At 48.9% G+C, this 27,490-nt stretch overlaps 1 protein-coding gene across 2 annotated transcripts in view; it reads left to right on the forward strand.

The window, feature by feature from the left end:
* TMEM231 (transmembrane protein 231) overlaps positions 1 to 21,032 on the forward strand; it is an 82,251-nt gene extending 61,219 nt beyond the window's left edge. For both annotated transcript variants that reach the window (XM_063945954.1, XM_063945953.1), the window contains exons 6-8: positions 5,601 to 5,682; positions 7,363 to 7,475; positions 20,663 to 21,032. In XM_063945954.1, coding sequence (XP_063802024.1) covers positions 5,601 to 5,682; positions 7,363 to 7,475; positions 20,663 to 20,827 — 360 coding nt within the window. In that variant the 3' untranslated portion in view covers positions 20,828 to 21,032. The remainder of the gene's footprint in view (positions 1 to 5,600; positions 5,683 to 7,362; positions 7,476 to 20,662) is intronic.
* Positions 21,033 to 27,490: the final 6,458 nt, after the last annotated feature.

A 27,490-nucleotide genomic window follows, 5' to 3' on the forward strand; every position in this document is an offset into this window, starting at 1 on the left:
TATTATGTGGGATGTGAAAAAACTACCGTAGTTTTTCCTGAATCAGATAAATTAAATGAAGTGTGTGATGATGCGTGGGTTCCCCCCGATAGAAAATATGGGCGGTATACCCTTTCCCGCCAGAAGTTAGGGCGCGTTGGGAAACACCCCTTAGGGTGGATAAGGCGCTCACACGCTTATCAGAACAAGTGGCGGTACCGTCTATAGATAGGGCCGTCCTCAAGGAGCCAGCTGACAGGAGGCTGGAAAATATCATAAAAAGTATATACACACATACTGGTGTTATACTGCGACCAGCGATCGCCTCAGCCTGGATGTGCAGAGCTGGGGTGGCTTGGTCGGATTCCCTGACTAAAAATATTGATACCCTTGACAGGGACAGTATTTTATTGACTATAGAGCATTTAAAGGATGCATTTCTATATATGCGAGATGCACAGAGGGATATTTGCACTCTGGCATCAAGAGTAAGTGCGATGTCCATATCTGCCAGAAGATGTTTATGGACACGACAGTGGTCAGGTGATGCAGATTCCAAACGGCACAAAGGTGTATTGCCGTATAAAGGAAGAGGAGTTATTTGGGGTCGGTCCATCGGACCTGGTGGCCACGGCAACTGCTGGAAAATCCACCGTTTTTTACCCTAAGTCACATCTCTGCAGAAAAAGACACCGTCTTTTCAGCTTCAGTCCTTTCGTCCCTATAAGAGTCATATCTGCCCAGGGATAGAGGAAAGGGAAGAAGACTGCAGCAGGCAGCCCATTCCCAGGAACAGAAGCGTTCCACCGCTTCTGACAAGCTCTCAGCATGACGCTGAGACCGTACAGGACCCCTGGATCCTACAAGTAGTATCCCAGGGGTACAGATTGGAATGTCGAGACGTTTCCCCTGCGCAGGCTCCTGAAGTCTGCTTTACCAAGGTCTCCCTCCGACAAGGAGGCAGTATGGGAAAAAATTCACGAGCTGTATTCCCAGCAGGTGATAATTAAATTACCCCTCCTACAACAAGAAAAGGGGTATTATTCCACACTATATTGTGGTACTGAAGCCAGAAGGATAGGTGAGACCTATTCTAAATCTAAAAAAATTTGAACACTTACAAAGGTTCAAATCAAGATGGAGTCACTCAGAGCAGTGATAACGAACTGGGAAGAAGGGGACTATATGGTGTCCCGAGACATCAGGGATGCTTACCTCCATGTCCCAAATTTGCCCTTATCACTAAGGGTACCTCAGGTTCGTGGTACAGAACTGTCACTATCAGTTTCAGACGCTGCCGTTTGGATTGTCCACGGCACCCCGGGTCTTTACCAAGGTAATGGCCGAAATGAAGGTTCTTCTTCGAAGAAAAGGCGTCTTAATTATCCCTTACTTGGACGATCTCCTGATAAGGGCAAAGTCCAGGGAACAGTTGGAGGTCGGAGTAGCACTATCTCGGATACTGTTACAACAGCAGGGGTGGATTCTAAATATTCCAAAATCGCAGCTGATCCCGACAACAAGTCTCCTGTGCTTAGGGATGATTCTGGACACAGTCCAGAAAAAGGTGTTTCTCCCGGAAGAGAAAGCAAGGGAGTTATCCGAGCTAGTCAGGAACCTCCTAAAATCAGTGCATCATTGCACAAGGGCCATGGTAAAAAAATGGTGACTTCCTTCGAAGCAATTCCAGTCGGCAGATTTCATGCAAGAACTTTTCAGTGGGATCTGCTGGACAAATGGTCCGGATCGCATCTTCAGATGCATCAGCGGATAACCCTATATCCAAGGACAAGGGTGTCTCTCCTGTGGTGGTTACAGAGTGCTCATCTTCTAGAGGGCCGCAGATTCGGCATTCAGTTTTGGATGTTGGTGACCACGGAGGCCAGCCCGAGAGGCTGGGGAGCAGTCACACAAGGAAAAAATTTCCAGGGAGTGTGATCAAGTCTGGAGACTTTTCTCCACATAAATATAGCTAAGGGTAAATTTATAATGCTCTAAGCTTAGCAAGACCTCTGCTTCAAGGTCAGCCGGTATTGATCCAGTGGGATAAAACATCACGGCAGTCGCCCACGTAAATAGATAGGGCGGCACAAGAAGCAGGAGGGCAGTGGCAAAAACTGCAAGGACTTTTCGCTGGGCGGAAAATCATGTGATAGCACTGTCAGCAGTGTTTCATTCCGGGAATGGAAACTGGGAAGCAGACTTCCTCAGTAGGCACGACCTCCACCCGGCAGAGTGGGAACTTCATGGGGAAGTTTTCCACATGATTGTAAACCGTTGGGAATTACCAAAGGTGGACATGATGGCGTCCCGTCTGAACAAAAAACGGGCCAGGTATTGCGCCAGGTTAAGAGACCCTCAGGCAATAGCTGTGGACGTTCTGGTAACACCGTGGGTGTACCAGTCGGTGTATGTGTTCCATCCTCTGCTTTTCATACCTAAGGTACTGAGAATTATAAGACGTAGAGGAGTAAGAACTATACTCATGGCTCCGGATTGGCCAAGAAGGACTTGGTACCCGGAACTTCAAGAGATGCTCACAGAGGACTTATGGCCTCTGCCGCTAAGAAGGGACTTGTTTCAGCAAGTACCATGTCTGTTCCAAGACTTACCGCAGCTGCGTTTGACGGCATGGCGGTGGAACGCCGGATCCTAAGGGAAAAGGCATTCAGGAAGAGGTCATTCCTACCCTGGTCAAAGCCAGAAAGGAGGTGACCGCACAACATTATCACCACATGTGGCGAAAATATGTTGCGTGGTGTGAGGCCAGGAAGGCCCCACGAAGAAATTTCAACTCGGTCGATTCCTGCATTTCCTGCAAACAGGAGTGTCTATGGGCCTCAAATTGGGGTCCATTAAGGTTCAAATTTCGGCCCTGTCGATTTTTCTTCCAGAAAGAATTGGCTTCAGTTCCTGAAGTCCAGAAGTTTGTCAAGGGAGTATTGCATATACAACCCCCTTTTGTGCCTCCAGTGGCACTGTGGGATCTCAACGTAGTTCTGGGATTCCTCAAAACACATTGGTTTAAAACCAGTCAAATCTGTGGATTTGAAGCATCTCACATGAAAAGTGAACATGCTCTTGGACCTGGCCTGGACCAGGCGAGTGTCAAATTGGTGGTTTTTTTCTCAAAAAAGCCCATATCTGTTTGTCCATTCGGACAGGGCAGAGCTGCGGACTCGTCCCCAGTTCTCTCCCTAAGGTGGTGTCAGTGTTTCACCTGAACCAGCTTATTGTGGTGTCTTGCGCCTACTAGGGACTTGGAGGACTCCAAGTTGCTAGATGTGGTCAGGGCCCTGAAAATATAGGTTCCAGGACGGCTGGAGTCGGGAAAACTGACTTGCTGTTATCCTGTATGCACCCAACAAACTGGGTGCTCTTGCTTCTAAGCAGACTTTTGCTAGTTGGATGTGTAATACAATTCAGCTTGCACATTCTGTGGCAGGCCTGCCACAGCCAAAATATGTAAATGCCCATTCCACAAGGAAGGTGGGCTCATCTTGGGCGGCTGCCCGAGGGGTCTCGGCTTTACAACTTTGCCGAGCGGCTATTTAGTCAGGGGCAAACACGTTTGTAAAATCCTACAAATTTGATAACCTGGCTAAGGAGGACCTGGAGTTCTCTCATTCGGTGCTGCAGAGTCATCCGCACTCTCCCGCCCGTTTGGGAGCTTTGGTATAATCCCCATGGTCCTTTCAGGAACCCCAGCATCCACTAGGACGATAGAGAAAATAAGAATTTACTTACCGATAATTCTATTTCTCGGAGTCCGTAGTGGATGCTGGGCGCCCATCCCAAGTGCGGATTATCTGCAATACTTGTACATAGTTACAAAAATCGGGTTATTATTGTTGTGAGCAATCTTTCAGAGGCTCCTCTGTTATCATACTGTTAACTGGGTACAGATCACAGGTTGTACAGTGTGATTGGTGTGGCTGGTATGAGTCTTACCCGGGATTCATAAATCCTTCCTTATTGTGTACGCTCGTCCGGGCACAGTATCCTAACTGAGGCTTGGAGGAGGGTCATAGGGGGAGGAGCCAGTGCACACCACCTGATCCTAAAGCTTTGCTTTTTGTGCCCTGTCTCCTGCGGAGCCGCTATTCCCCATGGTCCTTTCAGGAACCCCAGCATCCACTACGGACTCCGAGAAATAGAATTATCGGTAAGTAAATTCTTATTTTCTCTCTCTCCATCTTTCTCTCTTTCTTTCTCTCTTTTTCTTTCTTTCTTTCTTTCTTTCTTTCTTTCTTTCTTTCTTTCTTTCTTTCTTTCTTTCTTTCTTTCTTTCTTTCTTTCTTTCTTTCTTTCTTTCTTTCTCTCCCCCAACCCCTTTCTGTCTCTCCATCCATCTTTCTTTCTTTCTTTCTTTCTTTCTTTCTTTCTTTCTTTCTTTCTTTCTTTCTTTCTTTCTCTCTTTCTCTCTTTCTTTCTCTCTTTCTTTCTTTCTTTCTTTCTTTCTTTCTTTCTTTCTTTCTTTCTTTCTTTCTTTCTTTCTTTCTCTCCCCCACCCTCTTTCTGTCTCTCCATCTCCCTCTTTCTGTCTCTCCATCTCCCTCTCTCTCTCTCTCTCTCTCTCTCTCTTTCTGTCTCACCTTCTTTCTTTCTTTCTTTCTTTCTTTCTTTCTTTCTTTCTTTCTTTCTTTCTTTCTTTCTTTCTTTCTTTCTTTCTTTCTTTCTTTCTTTCTCTCCCCACCCTCTTTCTGTCTCACCTTCTCTTTCTTTTCTGCTTCTACACCTCACATTCTATTTCTCTCCATCTCCCCTTCTCTCTAGGGGGTATATTTACTAAAGTACGGGTTTTTGGAAGTGGAGATGTTGCCCATAGCAACCAATTAGATTCCAGCTGTTATCTTCTAGAAGGTGGAAGATAAATTATAAGTAAATCCACTTGGTTGCTATGGGCCCTCCACTTCTGTAAACCTTCACTTTAGTAAATATACTCCTAGTTCTCTTTCCTGCCTCCGTTCTTCTCTCTGTCTACATCTCTTCTTCACTTTCTCTTGCTCTCACCATCTCCTATTCTCTGGGTCTCTTCCTCTTCCCTCCTGTTGTATCTCACCCCCCATCTCTCTCTCTCTCTCTCTTTCATTTTTGCCCTTCCTGACCACAGATATCTATTTTCAGCTGTTTCTCCTGCTTGTCCGTCACTAAACCTTCCTCTACAAGACCTAGCGTGTAAATCTGTGCACCAGAGATCCGAATGTAGGGGCTGACGGAGAGACGACTGAAGCCGGTTTTGTGGATGTATATTGTGTGTTTTCACACTGCTCACATTCCAGAACCGTGCGCAGACAAGTACGGGCGACGTAGACTCATACACAAGTCAGTCACATGCTGTATGCTCTTGTGTGGACCCTGCATCAGCCCCCATAATGCAGCAGCAGTGTAACGATGCACCCACACAGGCGTTGCACTGTATTTGGATCTCTGGTGCCTATATGGTAAGCTATAGTGGTAAGTGCCTGGTGGTGGCTTTATAGATGCGTGCTTGTGTGTGCTTGGAATGCCGCCGCTCTTCTCCTGGAAGACATAATACATATTAATGAAGGGAGAATGGACAGATGTGCAGCATAACAGGAACACAACACTGATGTTAATTCTGCTGTTCCATGTGGCAGGTGTCGGTCATTAACGGAAGCAGCCCTTTTGCAAGTGCCTATGATCTCACAAACATAGTATCCGCTTATCAGGAGAGGAACGGTAAGTGCAGCCATTTTGTTGTACAATTTATGGTCCCAGTAGCTTAGTGTGGGGTTCTGGGCCTTTCTAACCCGGTCTGCTGGGAAAATTGCCACAAGAGAAATTAGACGCCATTGAGAAATCTGTTCCATGGTTTTGCTTTTTTCCGCTTCCCTCCTGGTTGCCCTCCGAGCTCCTTTCCTACACGGCATGCAAACAGGAAGTAGCACTCGCGAGCACCACATAACCTGAGCCAGAGCAGACGCCTCTGTGTTCCTCCCGCAGAGGCTCTGATTGGCTTACCTCTGTGTTCTACCATCTTTGATTGGCTTCCCGTTATGTTCCTACATAGGACACAGACACAGGCTCCTGGTACACACCTATTTCTTCATTATTTAAAGCTTTGCTAGATATTTAACCTGACCTGTTTCATATATAAAAAGAAACCTTTTTAGTTTGATGGTCCTTTAAATGAAGGGCACGCCCTATAGCTTCTGATGTTGGTGATGGAATCTCATGTAAGTGCCATCTGACAGCAGTATTATGCCCATCTCTCCAAGTCCTATTACCCCATAAGTCGGTCACTATGTATCATACGGAGTGAGGCTGTCAGTTACAGGTAACAATGCATCCGTATATACTATTAGTTGCGTCTACTCCAAATAATTGATTATGTGATTCAGAGTCGCACCCATCCACTGCCGCCACTCTGTACAGCTGCGGCAGGCTGCTTACGTTCTTATGCGAGAATCCACCCGCGTATGCCATAGATCCGTGCGTCTGCATGTGGCAGCCTATTCCGCCTACTGCCGCAGACATCGCCATTAGTATCTGGACATGCTCCAGCCCCATGCTGCGTGCAAAAGCTGCGTCTGAAAGTGGCATCCAATTTCCATCTGCACAACACGACCGGGCACAGACGCCGACTTCACACGTCCCCAATACTCCCACGAGACGGAACAGTTCCTCCCTGAAAAGCCCATTTCACGGAAAGTGTGGTTCATCAGTGGTCACGTCAGTCCGTGCGTGCTAGGGATCTCCGTCCATGGGGGTGATTCAGACCTGATCGCACGCAGGCAGTGTTTTGCACTGCAGTGATCAGTCAGTCGCCGCCTACATGGGGAGGGGGTAGTCGCTGTGCAGGGGTGCGATCGCTTGTGCAGAGAGCTGCACAAACAAAAGTCTCTGCACAGCTCAGGACTTACTCAGCCGCTGCGATGATCCGGCCATGAGCTGACGTCAGGAATCCTCACTCCAAACGGCCGGGCACGCCTGCGTTTTTCTGGACACTCCCTAGAAACGGTCAGTTGACACCCACAAACGGCCTCTTCCTGACGGTCTTCTTGCGAATGCCAGTGCGATCGCTTTCTTCGTTAAATCCGCCGCTGTCCAGCGATCCCTGTAGCTGGCGGCCGACGCACCTGCGCATTGCGGAGCATACGCATGCGCAGTTCAGACCCGATCGCACCGCTGCAAAAAAAATGCTAGCATGCGATCGGGTCTGAATGACCCCCCATGTGCGTATGTCTGTTCCTGCCGTCGCGCAGAGTCCAGGTTCTTACTTCAGCGCATGTGCAGTCTGCTGAAATGTACAAGACCCATCTGTAATTCCACTTACCTCCGAGTCTGCGTCAGACCCTAAGTGACCCCCCCCCCCCCCACCTTCATTATCTGAGTTTTCTATGTTGTGTCTTTTTACAGTGACCACAGTCCTGAGCAATCCTAGCCCAGTCTGGCTTGTTGGAAGAGGCGCGTCTGATCCGTTTGTGGTAAACGCCATCATCCGATACCCTGTGGAGACCATTTCATATCCTGTTATCGAAAATTCTAATCATTACTTTCATGATACTTCCGTTATTGTTTTTACTTAAAACTTATCAAAATCTTCTATGGGGTTGTTGCAGAGAGAGACCGTCCGTTGGCTTGCGTAGCGTAAACTCGCTTTGCGCATGCTCAGAAGACAGGCCACATGAGCATGCAGCCACGGAGATTTGTGTGACTCTGATACGGGGCACCTGGAGAGGCAGGAGGTGGGGAGAAGGGGCGCAGTAACGTAGGGTGAGTACAGGACGGGCGTGCTCCCGTAGTTGTGAACGCGTGGCACACATGCGTCTGTCCCAGGTGTTTGCAGATGCTTGAGGACAGGTGCAAATGCACGATGATGATGATGATGATCACAAGACGTAGTGAATCACTTCATAGTGATGCTTATAGGTGCTCTTCCTCATTGCCTGTGTATAGTGTGTATTATCTAATCTGTTGTTCTACACAAGGTGAAGCGCTGTGTCTGATATATTGGGCTTTCTATGTTTCATTGGTGCCTAATGCCTGGTACACCCCTGTACTTGATTTTCAATAGTTCAATTAGATCAGGCATGGTACCGAAGGATTGGCGTATAGCTGAGGTAGTGCCATTATTTAAAAAGGGATCCAAAAATCTTTCGGGTAACTACAGACCAGTTAGTTTGACATCTATAGTGGGAAAAATATTGGAAGGAATTCTAAGGGACGTCATACAGGAGTATCTAAAGTCCGCTAGGATTATTAGCAAGAACCAGCATGGGTTTGTGAGGGACAGGTCATGTCAGACTAACTTAATTAGCTTCTACGAAGAAGTGAGCAATAATCTTGATCAGGGAAAAGCAGTGGATGTGGTCTTCCTAGATTTTGCAAAAGCCTTCGATACAGTTCCTCACAGGAGACTGATGATAAAATGAAAGGAGCTTGGCCTAGGAAAAACTATTTGCAGCTGGTTGGATAGCAGGGTACAGCGAGTAGTGGTCAACGGGAAGTCCTCAACCTGGTCCCCAGTAGTCAGCGGAATACCACAAGGGTCTATACTTGGACCACTACTGTTCAACATATTTATCAATGACCTAGAAATAGGCCTGGAAAGCACAGTGTCAATCTTTGCAGATGATACTAAACTGTGTAAGATAATTAGTTCAGAATTGGATGTGGAGTCCTTGCAGAATGATCTATCTAAACTTGAAATCTTGGCATCTAAATGGAAAATGAGGTTCAATACAGACAAATGCAAGGTTATGCATTTTGGGACTAAAAACAAACTTGCATCTTACATATTAAATGGGGAACGCCTAGGGGAAACAGAGTTGGAAAAAGATTTGGGGGTATTCATTGATAATAGGCTTAATAACCGTACACAATGTCAAAGCGCAGTAAAGAAGGCAAGTAAGGTGCTAGCGTGCATAAAAAGGGGAATTGAGTCAAGGGACTTGGATGTAATCCTGCCACTGTACAAATCATTGCTACGTCCGCACCTGGAATAGTGTGTTCAGTTTTGGGCACCATTGTATAAAAAAAAGACATCAGTGAACTCAAAAGTGTTCAAAGGCGAGCTACTAAATTGATTAAAGGCCTAGAAGGACTGGACTATAAGGAAAGACTTACTAGGCTGAATATGTATATACTAGAAAAGAGGCGCCTAAGAGGAGATATTATTAATTTCTCTTACGTCCTAGAGGATGCTGGGGACTCCGTAAAGACCATGGGGATAGACGGGCTCCGCAGGAGACATGGGCACTAAAAAAGAACTTTAGGTATGGGTGTGCCCTGGCTCCTCCCTCTATGTCCCTCCTCCAGACCTCAGTTTGATACTGTGCCCAGAGGAGATGGGTGCATTACAGGGAGCTCTCCTGAGTTTCCTGAAAGTATTTTAGTTAGGTTTTTTATTTTCAGGGAGCCTGCTGGCAACAGACTCCCTGCATCGTGGGACTGAGGGGAGAGAAGCAGACCTACTTAAATGCTAGGCTCTGCTTCTTAGGCTACTGGACACCATTAGCTCCAGAGGGAGTCGGAACGCAGGTCTCACCCTCGCCGTTCGTCCCGGAGCCGCGCCGCCGTCCTCCTCACAGAGCGGGAAGATAGAAGCCGGGTGAGTATGTGAAGATAGAAGACTTCAGAGGTGGCAGAAGACTTCGGTTCTTCACTGAGGTAACGCTGCGCGCCATTGCTCCCACACAACACACACATAGCAAGCACTGTAAGGGCGCAGGGGGGGTGCCCTGGGCAGCAATTAAACCTCCGATCTGGCTGAAATATAGATATATAGGCTCTATACTACATATATATATAAGATTCCCCGCCAGTTTTGAAAGATTTTAGCGGGACCGAAGCCCGCCGCTGAGGGGGCGAAGCTTGATCCTCAGCACTCACCAGAGTCATTTTCTCCACAGCACACCGCTGAGAGGAAGCTCCCCGGACTCTCCCCTGCTGAACACAGTGAAAGAGGGTTTGAAAGAAGGGAAGGGGGCACATAATTTGGCGCAGTGTAATAATAAAAAGCGCTATCTGGGTAAAGATAATTGTTTTTCCCCGTGGTCACTGGCGCTGGGTGTGTGCTGGCATACTCTCTCTCTGTCTCTCCAAAGGGCCTTGTGGGGGAACTGTCTTCAGATAAGAGAATTCCCTGAGTGTGTGGTGTGTCGGTACGCGTGTGTCGGCATGTCTGAGGTAGAAGGCTCTCCTAGGGAGGAGGGGGAGCAAATGAATGTGGTGTCTCTGTCGACAACGCCAACACCTGACTGGATGGATATGTGGAATGTTTTAAGAGCTAATGTGAATTTATTGCACAAAAGGTTGGACAAAGCTGAGTCCAGGGAGTGTACAGGGAGTCAAGCCCTGCCTGCCACTATGTCGCAGGGACCTTCTGGGTCTCAAAAGCGCCCACTATCCCAAATGGTAGACACTGATACCGACACGGATTCTGACTCTAGTGTCGACTACGATGATGCAAAGTTACAGCCAAAATTGGCTAAAAGTATTCAATATATGATTATTGCAATAAAGGATGTGTTGCATATCACAGAGGAACCCCCTGTCCCTGACACGAGGGTGCGCATGTATAAGGAAAAGAAACCTGAGGTAACCTTTACTCCTTCCCATGAGCTTAAGGAGTTATTTGAAAAGGCTTGGGAATCTCCAGACAAGAAACTGCAGATTCCCAAAAGGATTCTTATGGCGTATCCTTTCCCAAATACGGACAGGATACGGTGGGAATCCTCCCCAAGGGTGGACAAAGCGTTGACACGTTTATCCAAAAAGGTAGCGCTACCATCTCAAGATACGGCAACCCTCAGGGATCCTGCTGATCGCAAGCAGGAGACTACCTTGAAGTCCATTTATACACATTCTGGTACCTTACTCAGACCGGCGATAGCGTTGGCTTGGGTTTGTAGCGCTGTAGCAGCATGGACAGATACCTTAACGGCAGAAATTGAGACCCTGGATAAGGATACCATTTTATTGACCCTGGGTCATATTAAAGATGCTGTCTTATATATGAGAGATGCTCAAAGAGACATTGGCCTACTGGGTTCTAGAGTCAACGCTATGGCGATTTTCTGCTAGACGAGTCCTATGGACCCGACAATGGACGGGTGATGCCGACTCGAAGAGGCATATGGAGGTTTTACCTTACAAGGGTGAGGAATTGTTTGGGGAAGGTCTCTCGGACCTAGTTTCCACAGCCACGGCAGGTAAATCAATTTTTTTGCCTTATGTTTCCTCACAGCCTAAGAAAACACCACATTATCAGATGCAGTCCTTTCGGTCGCATAAAAACAAGAGAGTACGGGGATCGTCCTTTCTTGCCAGAGGTAAGGGCAGGGGGAAAAAGCTGCCAACCACAGCTAGTTCCCAGGAGCAGAAGTCCTCCCCGGCCTCTACAAAATCCACCGCATGACGCTGGGGCTCCGCTGAGGGAATCCGCCCCAGTAAGGGCACGTCTTCGACTTTTCAGCCACATCTGGGTTCACTCACAGGTGGATCCCTGGGCAATAGAAATTGTTTCCCAGGGTTACAAGCTGGAATTCGAAGAGGTGCCTCCTCGCCGCTTTTTCAAGTCGGCCCTACCAGCTTCTCTCCCAGAGAGGGAGATAGTTTTAAATGCAATTAAAAAATTGTGTCTACAACAAGTGGTGGTCAAAGTTCCCCTGCTGCAACAAGGGATGGGGTATTACTCAACCCTGTTTGTAGTCCCGAAACCGGACGGTTCGGTCAGACCCATTTTAAATTTAAAATCCTTAAACCTATACTTAAAAATGTTCAAGTTCAAGATGGAATCGCTCAGAGCGGTCATCGCCAGCCTGGAGGGGGGGGGATTATATGGTGTCCCTGGACATAAAGGATGCATACCTTCATGTTCGCATATATCCACCTCATCAGGCATACCTGAGATTTGTGGTACAGGATTGTCATTACCAATTTCAGACATTGCCGTTTGGGTTTTCCACGGCCCCGAGGATTTTCACCAAGGTAATGGCGGAAATGATGGTGCTCTGGCGCAAGCAGTGAGTCACAATTATCCCGTACTTGGACGATCTCCTAATAAAAGCGAGATCACGAGAGCAGTTGCTGTACAGCGTATCACTCTCGCTGAAGGTGTTACAACAACATGGCTGGATTCTCAACATTCCGAAGTCACAGTTGGTTCCTACGACTCGTTTGCCCTTCTTAGGCATGATTCTGGATACGGACAGAAAGGGGTTTATCTTCCGATAGAAAAGGCCCAGGAACTCATGACTCTGGTCAGGGACCTATTGAAGCCAAAAAGGGTGTCAGTGCATCACTGCACTCGAGTCCTGGGAAAGATGGTGGCGTCTTACGAGGCCATTCCCTTCGGCAGGTTCCATGCGAGGACTTTCCAATGGGACCTACTGGACAAGTGTTCCGGGTCACATCTACAGATTCATCAGATGATCACCCTCTCCCCCAGGGCCAGGGTATCTCTCCTGTGGTGGCTGCAGAGTGTTCACCTTCTAGAGGGTCACAGGTTCGGCATTCAGGACTGGATTCTGGTAACCACGGACGCGAGCCTCCGAGGTTGGGGAGCAGTCACACAGGGCAGAAACTTCCAAGGTCTCTGGTCAAGCCAGGAGGCTTGTCTTCACATCAACGTCCTGGTATTGAGGGCCATATACAACGCCCTTCATCAAGCGGAGAATTTGCTTCGCGACCTACCGGTTCTGATTCAGTCAGACAACATCACCGCAGTGGCTCATGTAAACCGCCAAGGCGGAACAAAGAGCAGAGTGGCAATGGCGGAAGCCACCAGGATTCTTCGCTGGGCGGAAAATCATGTAAGCGCACTGACAGAGTGTTCATTCCAGGAGTGGACAACTGAGAAGCAGACTTCCTCCGCAGACACGATCTACATCCAGGAGAGTGTGGACTTCATCAGGAAGTCTTCGCACAGATTGCAAGTCTGTGGGGACTGCCCCAGATAGACATGATGGCGTCCCGCCTCAACAAGAAACTACAGAGGTATTGCGCCAGGTCAAGAGACCCTCAGGCGGTGGCAGGGGACGCCCTGGTGACACCGTGGGTGTTCCAGTCGGTCTATGTGTTACCTCCTCTTCCTCTCATCCCCAAGGTGTTGAGAATAATAAGAAAAAGAGGAGTACAGACAATTCTCATTGTTCCAGATTGGCCGCGAAGGGCCTGGTATCCGGATCTGCAGGAAATGCTCACAGAAGATCCGTGGCCTCTTCCTCTAAGACAGGACCTGTTACAACAGGGGCCCTGTCTGTTCCAAGACTTACCGCGGCTGCGTTTGACGGCATGGCGGTTGAAAGCCGGATCCTAGCGGAAAAAGGCATTCCAGATGAGGTCATTCCTACTCTGATAAAGGCTAGGAAGGACGAGACAGCAAAACATTATCACCGGATTTGGCGGAAGTATGTTTCTTGGTGTGAGTCCAGGAATGCTTCTCCGGAAGAATTCCATCTGGGCCGTTTCCTTCACTTCCTACAGACTGGAGTGAATCTGGGCCTAAAATTAGGCTCCATTAAGGTTCAGATTTCGACCCTATCCATCTTCTTTCAGAAGGAATTGGCATCTCTTCCAGAAGTACAGACTTTTGTCAAGGGAGTGCTGCATATTCAGCCTCCTTTTGTACCTCCAGTGGCACCCTGGGACCTTAACGTGGTGTTGCGGTTCCTTAAGTCTCACTGGTTTGAACCACTTAAAACGGTGGAATTAAAATATCTCACTTGGAAAGTGGTCATGTTGTTAGCCTTGGCATCAGCTAGGCGAGTGTCGGAGTTGGCGGCTTTGTCTCACAAAAGCCCCTATCTGGTTTTCCATGTGGATAGAGCAGAATTGCGGACTCGTCCTCAATTCTTGCCCAAGGTGGTTTCATCTTTTCATATGAACCAACCTATTGTGGTGCCTGTGGCTACGCGAGACTTGGAGGATTCCGAGTCCCTTGATGTAGTCAGGGCTTTGAAAATTTACGTGGCCAGAACGGCTCGGGTCAGAAAAACAGAGGCACTGTTTGTCCTGTATGCAGCCAACAAGGTGGCGCTCCTGCTTCTAAGCAGACTATTGCTCGCTGGATCTGTAACACAATTCAGCAGGCTCATTCTACGGCTGGATTGCCGTTACCAAAATCGGTTAAGGCCCATTCCACTAGGAAGGTGGGCTCTTCTTGGGCGGCTGCCCGAGGGGTCTCGGCATTACAGCTGTGCCGAGCTGCTACTTGGTCGGGTTCAAACACCTTTGCAAAGTTTTACAAGTTTGATACCCTGGCTGAGGAGGACCTCATGTTTGCTCAATCGGTGCTGCAGAGTCATTCACACTCTCCCGTCCGTTTGGGAGCTTTGGTATAATCCCCATGGTCCTTACGGAGTCCCCAGCATCCTCTAGGACGTAAGAGAAAATAAGATTTTAAACCTACCGGTAAATCTTTTTCTCCTAGTCCGTAGAGGATGCTGGGCGCCCGTCCCAGTGCGGACTACATCTGCAAGACTTGTGTATAATTTTTGCTTGCATAAGGGTTATGTTACAGTTTGATCAGTCTCTGGCTGATGCTGTTTTGTTTCATACTGTTAACTGGTTCGTATATTCCAGGTTATACGGTGTGGATGGTGTGGGCTGGTATGAATCTTGCCCTTAGATTAACAAAAATCCTTTCCTCGTACTGTCCGTCTCCTCTGGGCACAGTTTCTCTAACTGAGGTCTGGAGGAGGGGCATAGAGGGAGGAGCAAGTGCACACCCATACCTAAAGTTCTTTTTTAGTGCCCATGTCTCCTGCGGAGCCCGTCTATCCCCATGGTCCTTACGGAGTCCCCAGCATCCTCTACGGACTAGGAGAAAAAGATTTACCGGTAGGTTTAAAATCTTATTATCTTCAAATATGTAAAGGGACATCACAAAGAGTTATCAGAGGAATTATTTATTAAAAGAACACAGTTTAGGACACACGGGCACTCGCTGCGACTGGAGGAAAGTTCCGAACGCAACGGAGGAAAGGGTTCTTCAGTGTTAGGGCAATCGGGATGTGGAATTCCCTGCCAGGGAAGGTGGTAATGGCGGACTCTGTAATTGGATTTAAAAAAGGAATGGATAAATTTCTGAATGAAAAAGCTATCCAAGGTTATAATACTTAAAATATCAACGTGGCTAATCCGGGGGTAACATGAGTTATAGTAGCTAACTAGTCATAAAACATTATTTAGCAAGTATGTAGAATCATCACAACTTAAAACAGGTTGAACACGATGGGCAATTTGCCTCTATTCAACCTCAAATACTGTGGGGTAAATTTACTAAGATTCGTATTTTCCCGTTTCAGGTCAAAGTTCAATCACGAATGACATCGAAAGTGTAAAACTGCAACTTTTTGAATTGATTACGACTAATTTACTAAGCTGTCGTATTCGGGTTTTTCTTTTGTTCCGATGTCGATGTCATTCGTGGTTTTTTTTCTATTTTTACGGCAGTGATTAGCAAAACACTGACGACTTTTTTACAATGAATCTCGGCCGGATCTGTGTGATCCGTGCTGGGGTTCATTTTTTTTGTTTTTTTTAAATTAAACACTGTCAAATATTTAAAAAAAAATTGCGTGGGGTCCCCCCTCCTAAGCATAACCAGCCTCGGGCTCTTTGAGCCGATCCTGGTTGCCGAAATATGGGAAAAAAAATGACAGGGGTTCCCCCATATTTAAGCAACCAGCATTGGGCTCTGCGCCTGGTCCTGGTTCCAAAAATACGGGGGACAAAAAGAGTAGGGGTCCCCCGTATTTTTAAAACCAGCACCGGGCTCCACTAGCTGGACAGATAATGCCACAGCCGGGGGTCACTTTTATATAGTGCCCTGCGGCCGTGGCATCAAAAATCCAACTAGTCACCCCTGGCCGGGGTACCCTGGGGGAGTGGGGACCCCTTCAATCAAGGGGTCCCCCCCCCCCCAGCCACCCAAGGGCCAGGGGTGAAGCCCGAGGCTGTCCCCCCCCCCATCCAATGGGCTGCGGATGGGGGGGCTGATAGCCTTTGTTGTAAAAGAAAAGATATTGTTTTTAGTAGCAGTACTACAAGTCCCAGCAAGCCTCCCCCGCATGCTGGTACTTGGAGAACCACAAGTACCAGCATGCGGCGGAAAAACGGGCCCGCTGGTACCTGTAGTACTACTACTAAAAAAATACCCAAAAAAACACAAGACACACACCGTGAAAGTATAATTTTATTACATACATACACACATACATACATACTTACCTTATGTTCCCACGCAGGTCGGTCCTCTTCTCCAGTAGAATCCAAGGGGTACCTGTTGAAGAAATTATACTCACGAGATCCAGGGGTCCAGGGTCCTCGGGGAATCCAGGTGTAATCCACGTACTTGAAAAAAAATAACAAAACGGACACCCGAGCCACGCACTAAAAGGGGACCCATGTTTGCACATGGATCCCCTTTTCCAGACTGCCAGAAACCCACTCTGACTGATGTCTAAGTGGGTTTCTTCAGCCAATCAGGGAGTGCCACGTTGTAGCACTCTCCTGATCGGCTGTGTGCTCCTGTACTGAGTGACAGGCGGCACACGGCAGTGTTACAATGTGGCGCCTATGCGCTCCATTGTAACCAATGCTGGGAACTTTCTGCCCTGCGGTTGACCTAAAGTGACGTCACCGCTGAGCAGAAAGTTCCCAGCATTGGTTACAATGGAGCGCATAGGCGCAACATTGTAACACTGCCGTGTGCCGCCTGTCACTCAGTACAGGAGCACACAGCCGATCAGGAGAGTGCTACAACGTGGCACTCCCTGATTGGCTGAAGAAACCCACTTAGACATCAGTCAGAGTGGGTTTCTGGCAGTCGGGAAAAGGGGATCCATGTGCAAACATGGGTCCCCTTTTAGTGCGTGGCTCGGGTGTCCGTTTTGTTATTTTTTTCAAGTACGTGGATTACACCTGGATTCCCCGAGGACCCTGGACCCCTGGATCTCGTGAGTATAATTTCTTCAACAGGTACCCCTTGGATTCTACTGGAGAAGAGGACCGACCTGCGTGGGAACATAAGGTAAGTATGTATGTATGTGTGTATGTATGTAATAAAATTATACTTTCACGGTGTGTGTGTCTTGTGTTTTTTTGGGTATTTTTTTAGTAGTAGTACTACAGGTACCAACGGGCCCGTTTTTCCGCCGCATGCTGGTACTTGTGGTTCTCCAAGTACCAGCATGCGGGGGAGGCTTGCTGGGACTTGTAGTACTGCTACTAAAAACAATATCTTTTCTTTTACAACAAAGGCTATCAGCCCCCCCATCCGCAGCCCATTGGATGGGGGGGGACAGCCTCGGGCTTCACCCCTGGCCCTTGGGTGGCTGGGGGGGGGACCCCTTGATTGAAGGGGTCCCCACTCCCCCAGGGTACCCCGGCCAGGGGTGACTAGTTGGATTTTTGATGCCACGGCCGCAGGGCACTATATAAAAGTGACCCCCGGCTGTGGCATTATCTGTCCAGCTAGTGGAGCCCGGTGCTGGTTTTAAAAATACGGGGGACCCCTACTCTTTTTGTCCCCCGTATTTTTGGAACCAGGACCAGGCGCAGAGCCCGATGCTGGTTGCTTAAATATGGGGGAACCCCTGTCAATTTTTTCACCATATTTCTGCAACCAGGATCGGCTCAAAGAGCCCGAGGCTGGTTATGCTTAGGAGGGGGGACCCCACGCAATTTTTTTTGAAAAAATAAGCACTTTCCCACCTTTTCCCACTGATATACATGCACGGATCTCATGGATCCGTGCATGCCTATCCAATCACGAATAAAAAAAAAAGGTCTGGTTTTTTTTTAGCACTTTTTTACGAGTTGTAATTTTTCACGGCAGTGTTTGTTTTTTTTTGCTTTGCACTTCTTAGTAAATGACCGAGATTCATACTTAAACAGCCGTGTTTTGACCGATGGTGTATTCATTCGTGATTTTTTTCCTAGGACTTCAAAATATTACGAATGCCCTCATCACTGCCGTGATTATTGCTTAGTAAATTACCGAGATGACACTTTGATGAAAAAACGGCATCTCGGTCAAAATCGGGAGCTTAGTAAATTTACCCCTGTGTTACTATGTAACCTACCTGTATATTTTTGGATTGTGGGAGGAAACCGGAGCACCCAGAGGAAACCCACGCAAGTACGGGGGGAATATACAAACTCCACACAGTTAGGGCCATGGTGGGAATGGTACCCATGACCGCAGTGCTGGCGCATAATGCTGAGATGTCGGTCTGATAGAAGCAGCCGCCTGATTGGACGTGCAGTGTCTTCTGCATTGGTCAGTAATGAGAGTGGCCACTTTTTGAAGTAAAACTAAAATAAGCCAGAAAAAGAGAATCTGCTTCCTGTCCCTGCCGGCCACACACAGGCCATTGTGTATTATAACTGTACTGAGACCACGGTGCATTCATGAACTTCAATGATTTGGCTTTTCTTACAGAATTGAACAATAGGTAGCAGAATACCTCCATAGAATATGTTATTTGTGTAAATTGTACAGCCCAGGTGATGAACTCTGTAGATGGCGTTCCTGTCCTGGCTGCATTGTTTCACACAAAGCCACAACCATTTAAAGCTATTGAACGAAAAAATAAATAAAAACCTGCACAATTTCAGTAGTTTCAGCACATCAAATAATCCAGACAAAATGCGGCACTGGTTGGAAAACTGGTTGGACCTACTGCTGTGTTGCTCTCACAATGCAGCTGTAACCCCCCCACGTGTGTATCAAAATCCACTGCACAATTCATCTATCATTTTTATATGACTTTATTTAGAATGTTTTAGAGAAACATTGGTTCCCAAACTTTCTTGATTCACGGCGCCCTGTAGTACCAGCACTTGTTTCACGGCGCTCCTAGGCCCAAAGTTTCTTATTGAGAAATTCAGTAAAAAATATGAAATGAATTGTTCTTACCGATCCCCCTTGAGGTTCAGTTATTGGTGGCGCTTCTGTTTGTCTATATATTTTGAGATTGCCTATGACCAACCCATGCCACTCCTGCAAGTGCCCTGTGGCATCTCAGCTTGGGAACCACTGATCTAGAGCATTCTATAAAATGGTATTTACAAGCTAATAGTTGCTATGGGGATCTTCTTTACCCATCTACTTTAGAAGGTTTGATACATGCAGGGCCGACAACAGAACTCTTGTGACCCAGTATATGGATATCTCTGTGCCCCCCTTCCCCACACCTCGACCCCTGCCTTCACCCCCCCCCCCCCCTCCTTCCCCATACCCCCGCCGAAGTCACTACAGTTCCCTTTAGGGGAGCGGGAGAGAGAGGGTGTCGGGGTGAGAGAGAAGTAAGAAAGAAAAAGAGACATAGACGGTTGGTGGGTCAGGGAGAGAGAGATGGTTTCATGGAAAAAGATGAAATGAGAGGGGTGAGAGCGAGAGAGTATGTCAGGGAGAGAGAGAGAGAGAGACACACACACGGGAGCAAGAGAGAAAAAGGGTGTCATAGAGAAAGGGATGAGAGAGAGGAGAGAGATGGCATCAGGGAGAGAGCGGAAGAGTGTGTCAGAAAGAGTGGGGGAGGAGCAAGTGGAGTGGGAGGGAGAGAGGGGGGAGCAAGAGAGAGAAAGAGAGAGAGAAGGTGTCTTGGAGAGAGACAGTGTCAGGTAGAGAAAAAGAGACAGTGTCAGGGAGAGAGACAGTGGGGGTCATTCTGACCCGATCGCACGCTGCAGTTTATCGCAGCAGTGCGATCGGGTCTGTACTGCGCTGGTGCTGCAGTGCGCCAGTGCATGCCAGACGGCCAAAGGCCGTCGTTGCCTAGCGATGGAGTCACTGGGTGGGAGGGAGCTGGACGGCGGCATTAAGGGGGTGTGCCACGGCGGCTGCGTGACGTCACACGCGAAGAGGTTCTCCTGGCCAGCCGCAGGAGCTGCGCTGGCCGGGAGTTACTCCTCAAATGCAAAAGCATCGCCGCTGTGCGATGCTTTTGTACTTCTGCGGGGATGGGCCGACGCTGACATGTGGGGCGTCCCCCCGCATGTCTTGAGTGCCTGATCATAGCTGTGCTAAATTTAGCACAGCTACGATCAACTCGGAATGACCCCCAGTGTCAGGGAGGGGAAGAGAGAGAGAGAATCGCGGCACAGCTTTACTGCTGGGAGCTGGCACATGGCAGCGGGGGTGGAAAAGGGGGTTGCGGGGTGGCTTGAACATAGGATACTATGCTCTGGCTCGCTTCTCTGCAATCAGGATGAGAAGCGACGCCAGATACATAATGAGGACGAGAAGCGACGCCAGACACATAACGACCGTAGCCGGGAGGATAATACTGTACATTTACCCCTTGGAGCCACAGAACAGTTTCTGGACTTTGGGGCACCTCGGGGCCCGGGATGGGGGTACACTTTGTTACCCCCCTGTCGCCGGGTCTGGATACATGTCCTCAATAGTGACCAGCGTCTGGTGTAATCAGTGATATGCACTTGTTATGTATTTTTACATCTTCTTTTTCATGTCTTTAGGATGTTCTCTGACACAGGACATTTTTCTCATCGTCATCAGAGTTTAGTTTCCCTAATCCAGAAGCCCCGCATCCATGTCTCCGTTTCATCTCCAGGTTCTGTTCAGCAAATGTTCCTTGAGATGAATATTAATATTGAATGTATTTCCTGTCTACTTCCTCTTCTTTTGATTTCCTGCCATACATCAATGCCAGTTGTGTCCTTAATAATCAGCACATATCAGCCTGGCTTCTGGGAGATGATCAAATACGCCTGGATTCAGTATGTCAGCGTCCTGCTCATATTCCTGTGGGTCTTCGAGAGGGTCAAAATCTTCGTATTTCAGAACCAAGTTTTCAGCACGGTCGCCGTTCCTCTGCAATCTTCATTCAAGCAGCACCAGAGCTGAGCCGACACCTTATCGCCCGGTGCACGTTGGCGCTACGTGTGATTACAGGTGCCACCGCAGGAGTAGCCGCTGCTTAGAGTGCTGCCATCATTACCCAGGGGTGGTACGCCCGCATTGTGTTACGCCGGCTGTAAGTTTCTGAGCAGCTCAACCTGCTAGATTGTTTTGCACCGTTTTTATATTAAATATATATTTTTTGAAACCACTTTGTAGTTAAAGAATTTGTTTCGAGTTTAATTTTGTGAAATATCTCCTATATATTTGTCTAAATCTGTGACTCTGTGCCCGTAACGCTGGGTGGAGTCACAGCGGTGGACGGAGTCAGCAAGTCTCTGCTCCTGCTGCCTGTCCATCTCTCTCTCTCCTCTCCCCCCACCCATCAGCAGCTCTGATTCCCCGGCCGCGGCGCCGGGCCAACAACAACGGCTGATGCCGCCCCCGGCATACACATTAGGAGGGACGGGTGGCGCAGGAGAAGGCTCTCATAGCCCTCCCTGCGCCGTGTACACAGACCCGCCGCCTCCTCCGCACAAATCCCGCTGTCAGCTCTCCTGCTGTGACAGGAGGCGAGTGCTGCAGTGACGTCATCTCCTGCAGCACTCTCCTCCTGTCACACAGCCGCCACACACTCTCCAGTCTCCGGGGGCTGCCAGCATCTACAGGCAAGCTGGAAACACCCCCGGAGCGAGAGAGAACAGACCCGTGAGGCCACGCCCCTTTCACAGCAGGTCACGCCCCCTTTTCGGCGGCGGGGGGGGGGGGGGATGTGTGTAACAGTAATGCTGAAATGCTGACCCAGTGACGCCTCTGGACACTGTACTGTTTACCAGCCTGCAGCAGCCGCCCACAGCCCCAACGGTGAGTCCCTCCGGCCATCCTACCCACTGTTTCTATGTCTGCTCGCCACTTTACACAAGTCTCCTCTTCTGGTGCCCTCCCCCTCCACTACTTTCCCCCCTCTCTTCATCAGCTTCCTCACTGGGGACCCTCCCTGCCGACCCGCGTCTCTATATCCCCTCCCTACCACCCCGCGTCTCTCTATCCCCTCCCTACCGTCCCGCGTCTCTCTATCCCCTCACTACCGCCCCGCGTCTCTATATCCCCTCCCTACCGCCTCGCGTCTCTCTATCCCCTCCCTACCGCCTCGCGTCTCTCTATCCCCTCCCAGCCGCCCCGCGTCTCTATATCCCCTCCCAGCCGCCCCGCGTCTCTCTATCCCCTCCCTACCGCCCCACGTCTCTCTATCCCCTCCCTACCGCCCCGCGTCTCTATATCCCCTCCCAGCCACACCGCGTCTCTCTATCCCCTCCCTACCGCCCCGCGTCTCTATATCCCCTCCCAGCCGCCCCGCGTCTCTCTATCCCCTCCCTACCGCCCCGCCTCTCTCTATCCCCTCCTCCCTATGCCTCTGTATCCCCTCCCTACCGCCCGCGTCTCAGTATCCCCTCCCTACCGCTCTGCGTCTCTGTATCACCTCCCTACCGCCCCGTGTCTCTATCCCCTCCTACCGCCCCGCGTCTCTGTATCCCCTCCCTACCGCCCTGCGTCTCTCTATCCCCTCCCAGCCGCCCCGCCTCTCTGTATCCCCTCCCTATCGCCCCGGGTCTCTCTATCCCCTCCCTACCGCCCCGCGTCTCTCTATCCCCTCCCTGCCGACCCGCGTCTCTCTATCCCCTCCATACCGCCCCGCATCTTTCTATCCCCTCCCTACCGCCCCGCGTCTCTATATATCCCCTCCCTACCGCCCTGCGTCTCTCTATCCCCTCCCTACGGCCATGCGTCTCTCTATCCCCTCCCTGCCGCCCTGCATCTCTCTATCCCCTCCCTACCGCCCCCCTTCTATCTATCCCCTCCCTACCGGCCCGCGTCTCTATATCCCCTCCCAGCCGCCCCGCGTCTCTCTATCCCCTCCCTACCGCCCCGCCTCTCTCTATCCCCTCCTCCCTATGCCTCTGTATCCCCTCCCTACCGCCCGCGTCTCAGTATCCCCTCCCTACCGCTCTGCGTCTCTGTATCACCTCCCTACCGCCCCGTGTCTCTGTATCCCCTCCTACCGCCCCGCGTCTCTGTATCCCCTCCCTACCGCCCTGCGTCTCTCTATCCCCTCCCAGCCGCCCCGCCTCTCTGTATCCCCTCCCTATCGCCCCGGGTCTCTCTATCCCCTCCCTACCGCCCCGCGTCTCTCTATCCCCTCCCTGCCGACCCGCGTCTCTCTATCCCCTCCATACCGCCCCGCATCTTTCTATCCCCTCCCTACCGCCCCGCGTCTCTATATATCCCCTCCCTACCGCCCTGCGTCTCTCTATCCCCTCCCTACGGCCATGCGTCTCTCTATCCCCTCCCTGCCGCCCTGCATCTCTCTATCCCCTCCCTACCGCCCCCCTTCTATCTATCCCCTCCCTACCGGCCCGCGTCTCTCTATCCCCTCTATCCACTCATACAAATATTGAACCGCAGCAAGGCGTGCAGGGGTTAAGGGGGCGTAGCCCCTTTCAACGGTGTGAAGAGCGCCCATAGGGCGCGATGAAGCACCTAGTTCTTTATATTTTTAGACTATTGCGGCCAAAACATTTAAGGTGGAATTAAAATTTCTAGTCTCTGCTAACTAAACCCAACAACGGCAAATAATGAAGGTTATTAACAGGCGGTAATAGGCCGTAAATACCTAAATGTTTCACACATGCAGTTTACATTGTATAGATGTTTGGATCAAATTGGAACCAGTTTTACTTGGTGTGGCCCAACATAAAAAGGGGATATATGTTTCTCTCCCCATTAGTGAGATGATATAATTAATCACAATTAGAGAGTTGGACATCACTCCTTCCAGTTTAAAACAGAATTAGAGGATATTTATCATTACATAATTAAAAATGAAACTGTCACGATAAACTTGCTAAGTTCCATGAAATATAGACCCCTTGGTTCTCTCATTATAATCTGATTTTACCAGGCCTTGATTACGCCCCATCGTAGGAACTATGATGGTCATTCCGAGTTGACCGCTAGCTGCATTTGTTCGCAGCGCAGCGATCAGGCTAAAAAACGGCAGTTCTGCGCATGCGGCGCAATGCGCACGCGCGACGTACGGGCGCAACGAACAATGTCATTTTGCACAGGGTCTAGCGATGCATTTCAGTTGCACTGGTTGCCGCAGAGTGATTGACATGAAGTGGGCGTTTCTGGGCGGCAACTGAGCGTTTTCAGGGAGTGTTCGGAAAAACGCAGGCGTGCCAGGGAAAACGCAGGCGTGGCTGGGCGGGTGTGCGATGTCAAATCCGTAACTGAATAGTCTGAAGTGATCGCAAGCGCTGAGTAGGTTTTGAGCTACTCTGAAACTACACAAAAATTTTTGCATGTGCTCTGCGATAAAAACGTTCGCACTTCTGCTAAGCTAAAATACAATCCCAGTGGGCGGCGGCATAGCGTTTGCACGACTGCTAAAAACTGCTAGCGAGCGATCAACTCGGAATGACCCCCTTTGGCTCGTTTAATACTCGTGGATGGCTTTTTGGGCCTTGTTCTCTTCTACATTTGCTCAGCACTGTCCAGACTCTGCTGCCTGGTTCCCCTCCCCCCCCCCTGCTTACCCATTTACCCCTCATTTATACTTATCATTGGTTTTATTTGTTGATTTTTCTTATAATATTTTATACTATGGTAATATGTCAATGTGCAGTTTGAGCTTTTTGTGTCGATATCTTGCGGTTTCATTAGTATCGTGTCCTGTATTGTAACTTTAATGTCATTTACCGTATGTGTTTGTCTCTTTACGATCTGTGCTTGTGGTTCCCTATGGACGCGTTCTGCTGATCACTGATACAAATTGTCTTTTTGTTTGTTTTTGATTATCTTTTACCTTTTATAAATAAAGAGATTTTCTAAAAATAAATAAATACAGAATCGTTTGCTCATAATTGTCTCATAAGATTCCAACTACAAAGAGTAATAAGTACTGCTTTGTGCCCCCATAAATGTCCCACTTATCTCTGACCTGTCCCTCTAAGCTAAATATTCACGTCCCCCCTTCCCCATTCTCCCCTTCCCCTGCTCCTTCAACATTTTTGGAAGGGATCAGCTAAGTTAGAGTGATTTCTCTCAGTCCACTTCTAGAACTGAATGCTCTTTTGTATTTCGTAAGGATTAATTGACCTGACCGCATAGCTAGATAAATACCCTGTGCACATGGGGGCTCATTCCGAGTTGATCGCTCGCTGCCGATTTTCGCAGCGCAGCGATCAGGTAAAAAAGCTGCAAAACTGCGCATGCGTATGCACCGCAATGCGCAGGCGCGTCGTACAGGTACATAGGGGATCGGTACTGGGCGATGGATTTAACGAAGAATCCATTCGCACAGCCGATCGCAAGGAGATTGACAGGAAGAAGGCGTTTGTGGGTGTCAACTGACCGTTTTCTGGGAGTGGTTGGAAAAACGCAGGCGTGTCCAAGCGTTTGCAGGGCGGGTGTCTGACGTCAATTCCGGGACCGGGTAGGCTGAAGTGATCGCAAGGGCTGAGTAAGTCCAGACCTACTCTGAAACTGCACAAAATGTTTTTGCAGAGCTCGGCTGCAAAGGCGTTCGCACACTTGCAAAGCGAAAATACACTTCCCCGTGGGCGGCGACTATGCGTTTGCACGGCTGCTAAAAGTAGCTAGCGAGCGATCATCTCCGAATGAAGGCCATAGTTATAGAGAATGTGGAGGTTGCAGGAATCTGTGATTTGCAAACTGTCTTTGTTCTAGGGAATGGGACTGCCACCTAGCAACAGCTGGTGAGCTTGGATAGCAAGAATCCGGATTCTCTGATGCAGACGGGGCAGTGACATTTCTCCATCACTAACCTGCCGTCACTAACCGCAACGCGACACCTGCCAAGCAGGCTAGGCTGTGCACAGATCACATGCAGCTGGGCAGGGCTAACGCTTACCGAATCAGATATTTGGAGGCATACTAGTAGCAATCCTACTAGAACACCTCAGGGTTAATATTGTGTGTCTTGGAACACAAGCAGAATAATATCGACCCCTTATGTCTGACTGATATTATATATATGTATATATATATATATAATATTTATTTATTTATTTGGTGTGACTACCCGCTGCCTTCACAACAGCATCAATTGTTCTAGGTACACTTGCACACAGTTTTTGAAGGAACTTGGCAGGGAGGTTGTTCCAAACATCTTGGAGAACTAACCCCAGATCTGTGGATGTAGGTTTGCTCAGATGCTTCTGTCTCTTCATATCATCACTTCCAGGAATCCTTGTTCTTCTTTACCCTGAAGATAGTTCTTAATGACATTGGCTGTATGTTTGGGGTCATTGTCCTACTGCAGAATATATTTGGAGCCAATCAGACGCCTCCCTGATGGAATTGTATGATGGCATCCCTGTGATAATTAATTTTTATTGGGAATATCAGTCTTGAGCATGTGCCTAACTCAGATAATGTCTTCTTAGGATCAGAATCCATTATAACCTCAGTCTGAGGGATTATTTGTTATTTATTTCCTCACAACTAATACCTGAGGAGTAGGATGATGATGATGATGACAGTGACAAGCCCTTATGTGGCTTTTAGTATATGGTGACAATATGCAATATATCGGTGACCGAAACCAGCATTGTGTCTCCTGTCCTCTATCTCAGACAGAAAACTCCTGAAGACCCAGCTGTCCCAAACCTAAATCTCTGCACACGTTACATCTGCCCCACCTGCAGCGCATCATGGTTCTAGCAAGGTGCAAAGTTACTTGCTCTTTTTTCCATGGGCGGTGGCTTGTGGTACTCCAACTGATGGGGGAAGAGGAGATGAATTCACAGATACTGACACTGAAGGAATGGTTTCATGGGTAGGATGAGAGCCATGATAGGACAACATCCTGAAGACCTGTGGTACTGCACAGATCTCTGTGAGATGATTGGTCAACCAGGGCCGTAAAGAGGGTTGTGTGGCTCGTGCGCCACTACCCAGGGTGTTGCAGGATGTCTGGCTGCAAGGAAAGCCGCAGGGTTTGTCCTCAGGACGCACAGGGCAGACACTTTCCTGCTCCACCACAGCTTGCTGTGTGACTTCATAGTATCACAGGCACTGGGGCGAGTGTGGGTGCCGGGCCAATATGCACAGTCATCCTGCTATGGAACTTCGGTCTGCAGTATTAAATGTATCAAAGAAGGCGGGGAAAATAAAATGCAAGGGCCTTCAGATTTGACAGAGATCATATTAATGACCATATTAGGGAAATGTGGCGTGAGGGTAGACGAGCCTCCAAGAACTTTGAAGGTTATGGAGTTTGAGAGCTGTAACTGTGATATAGAAGTTGGGTCAGAATTACGGCATGCTTGAATAAAGATGGAAAGACACCAGAGGAAAAGGAGAAGTTGCTGAGATGAGTAAGACAGTGAAAGGCTAATTTGTGGAATGGATGGCTGGAAGGAATGGATGGAATGGTGGGAAGGGAAGAAGAGGGGACAGACTCTGTGGGTGATTCTTTCATGCGATGCTCTGTGCACATCAGCCCTTCATACGGTAACATTGGTAATGTACATTTAATACATATCCCTGAGTAAGGGTCGTTGGGTCAACACAACGTAGGTCGACAGTCATTAGGCGACCACTATTGGTCAACATGCATTAGGTCGACAGGTCAAAAGGTCGACA

Source organism: Pseudophryne corroboree, chromosome 11 (assembly GCF_028390025.1).
Source record: "Pseudophryne corroboree isolate aPseCor3 chromosome 11, aPseCor3.hap2, whole genome shotgun sequence".
NCBI classification, from domain to species: domain Eukaryota; kingdom Metazoa; phylum Chordata; class Amphibia; order Anura; family Myobatrachidae; genus Pseudophryne; species Pseudophryne corroboree.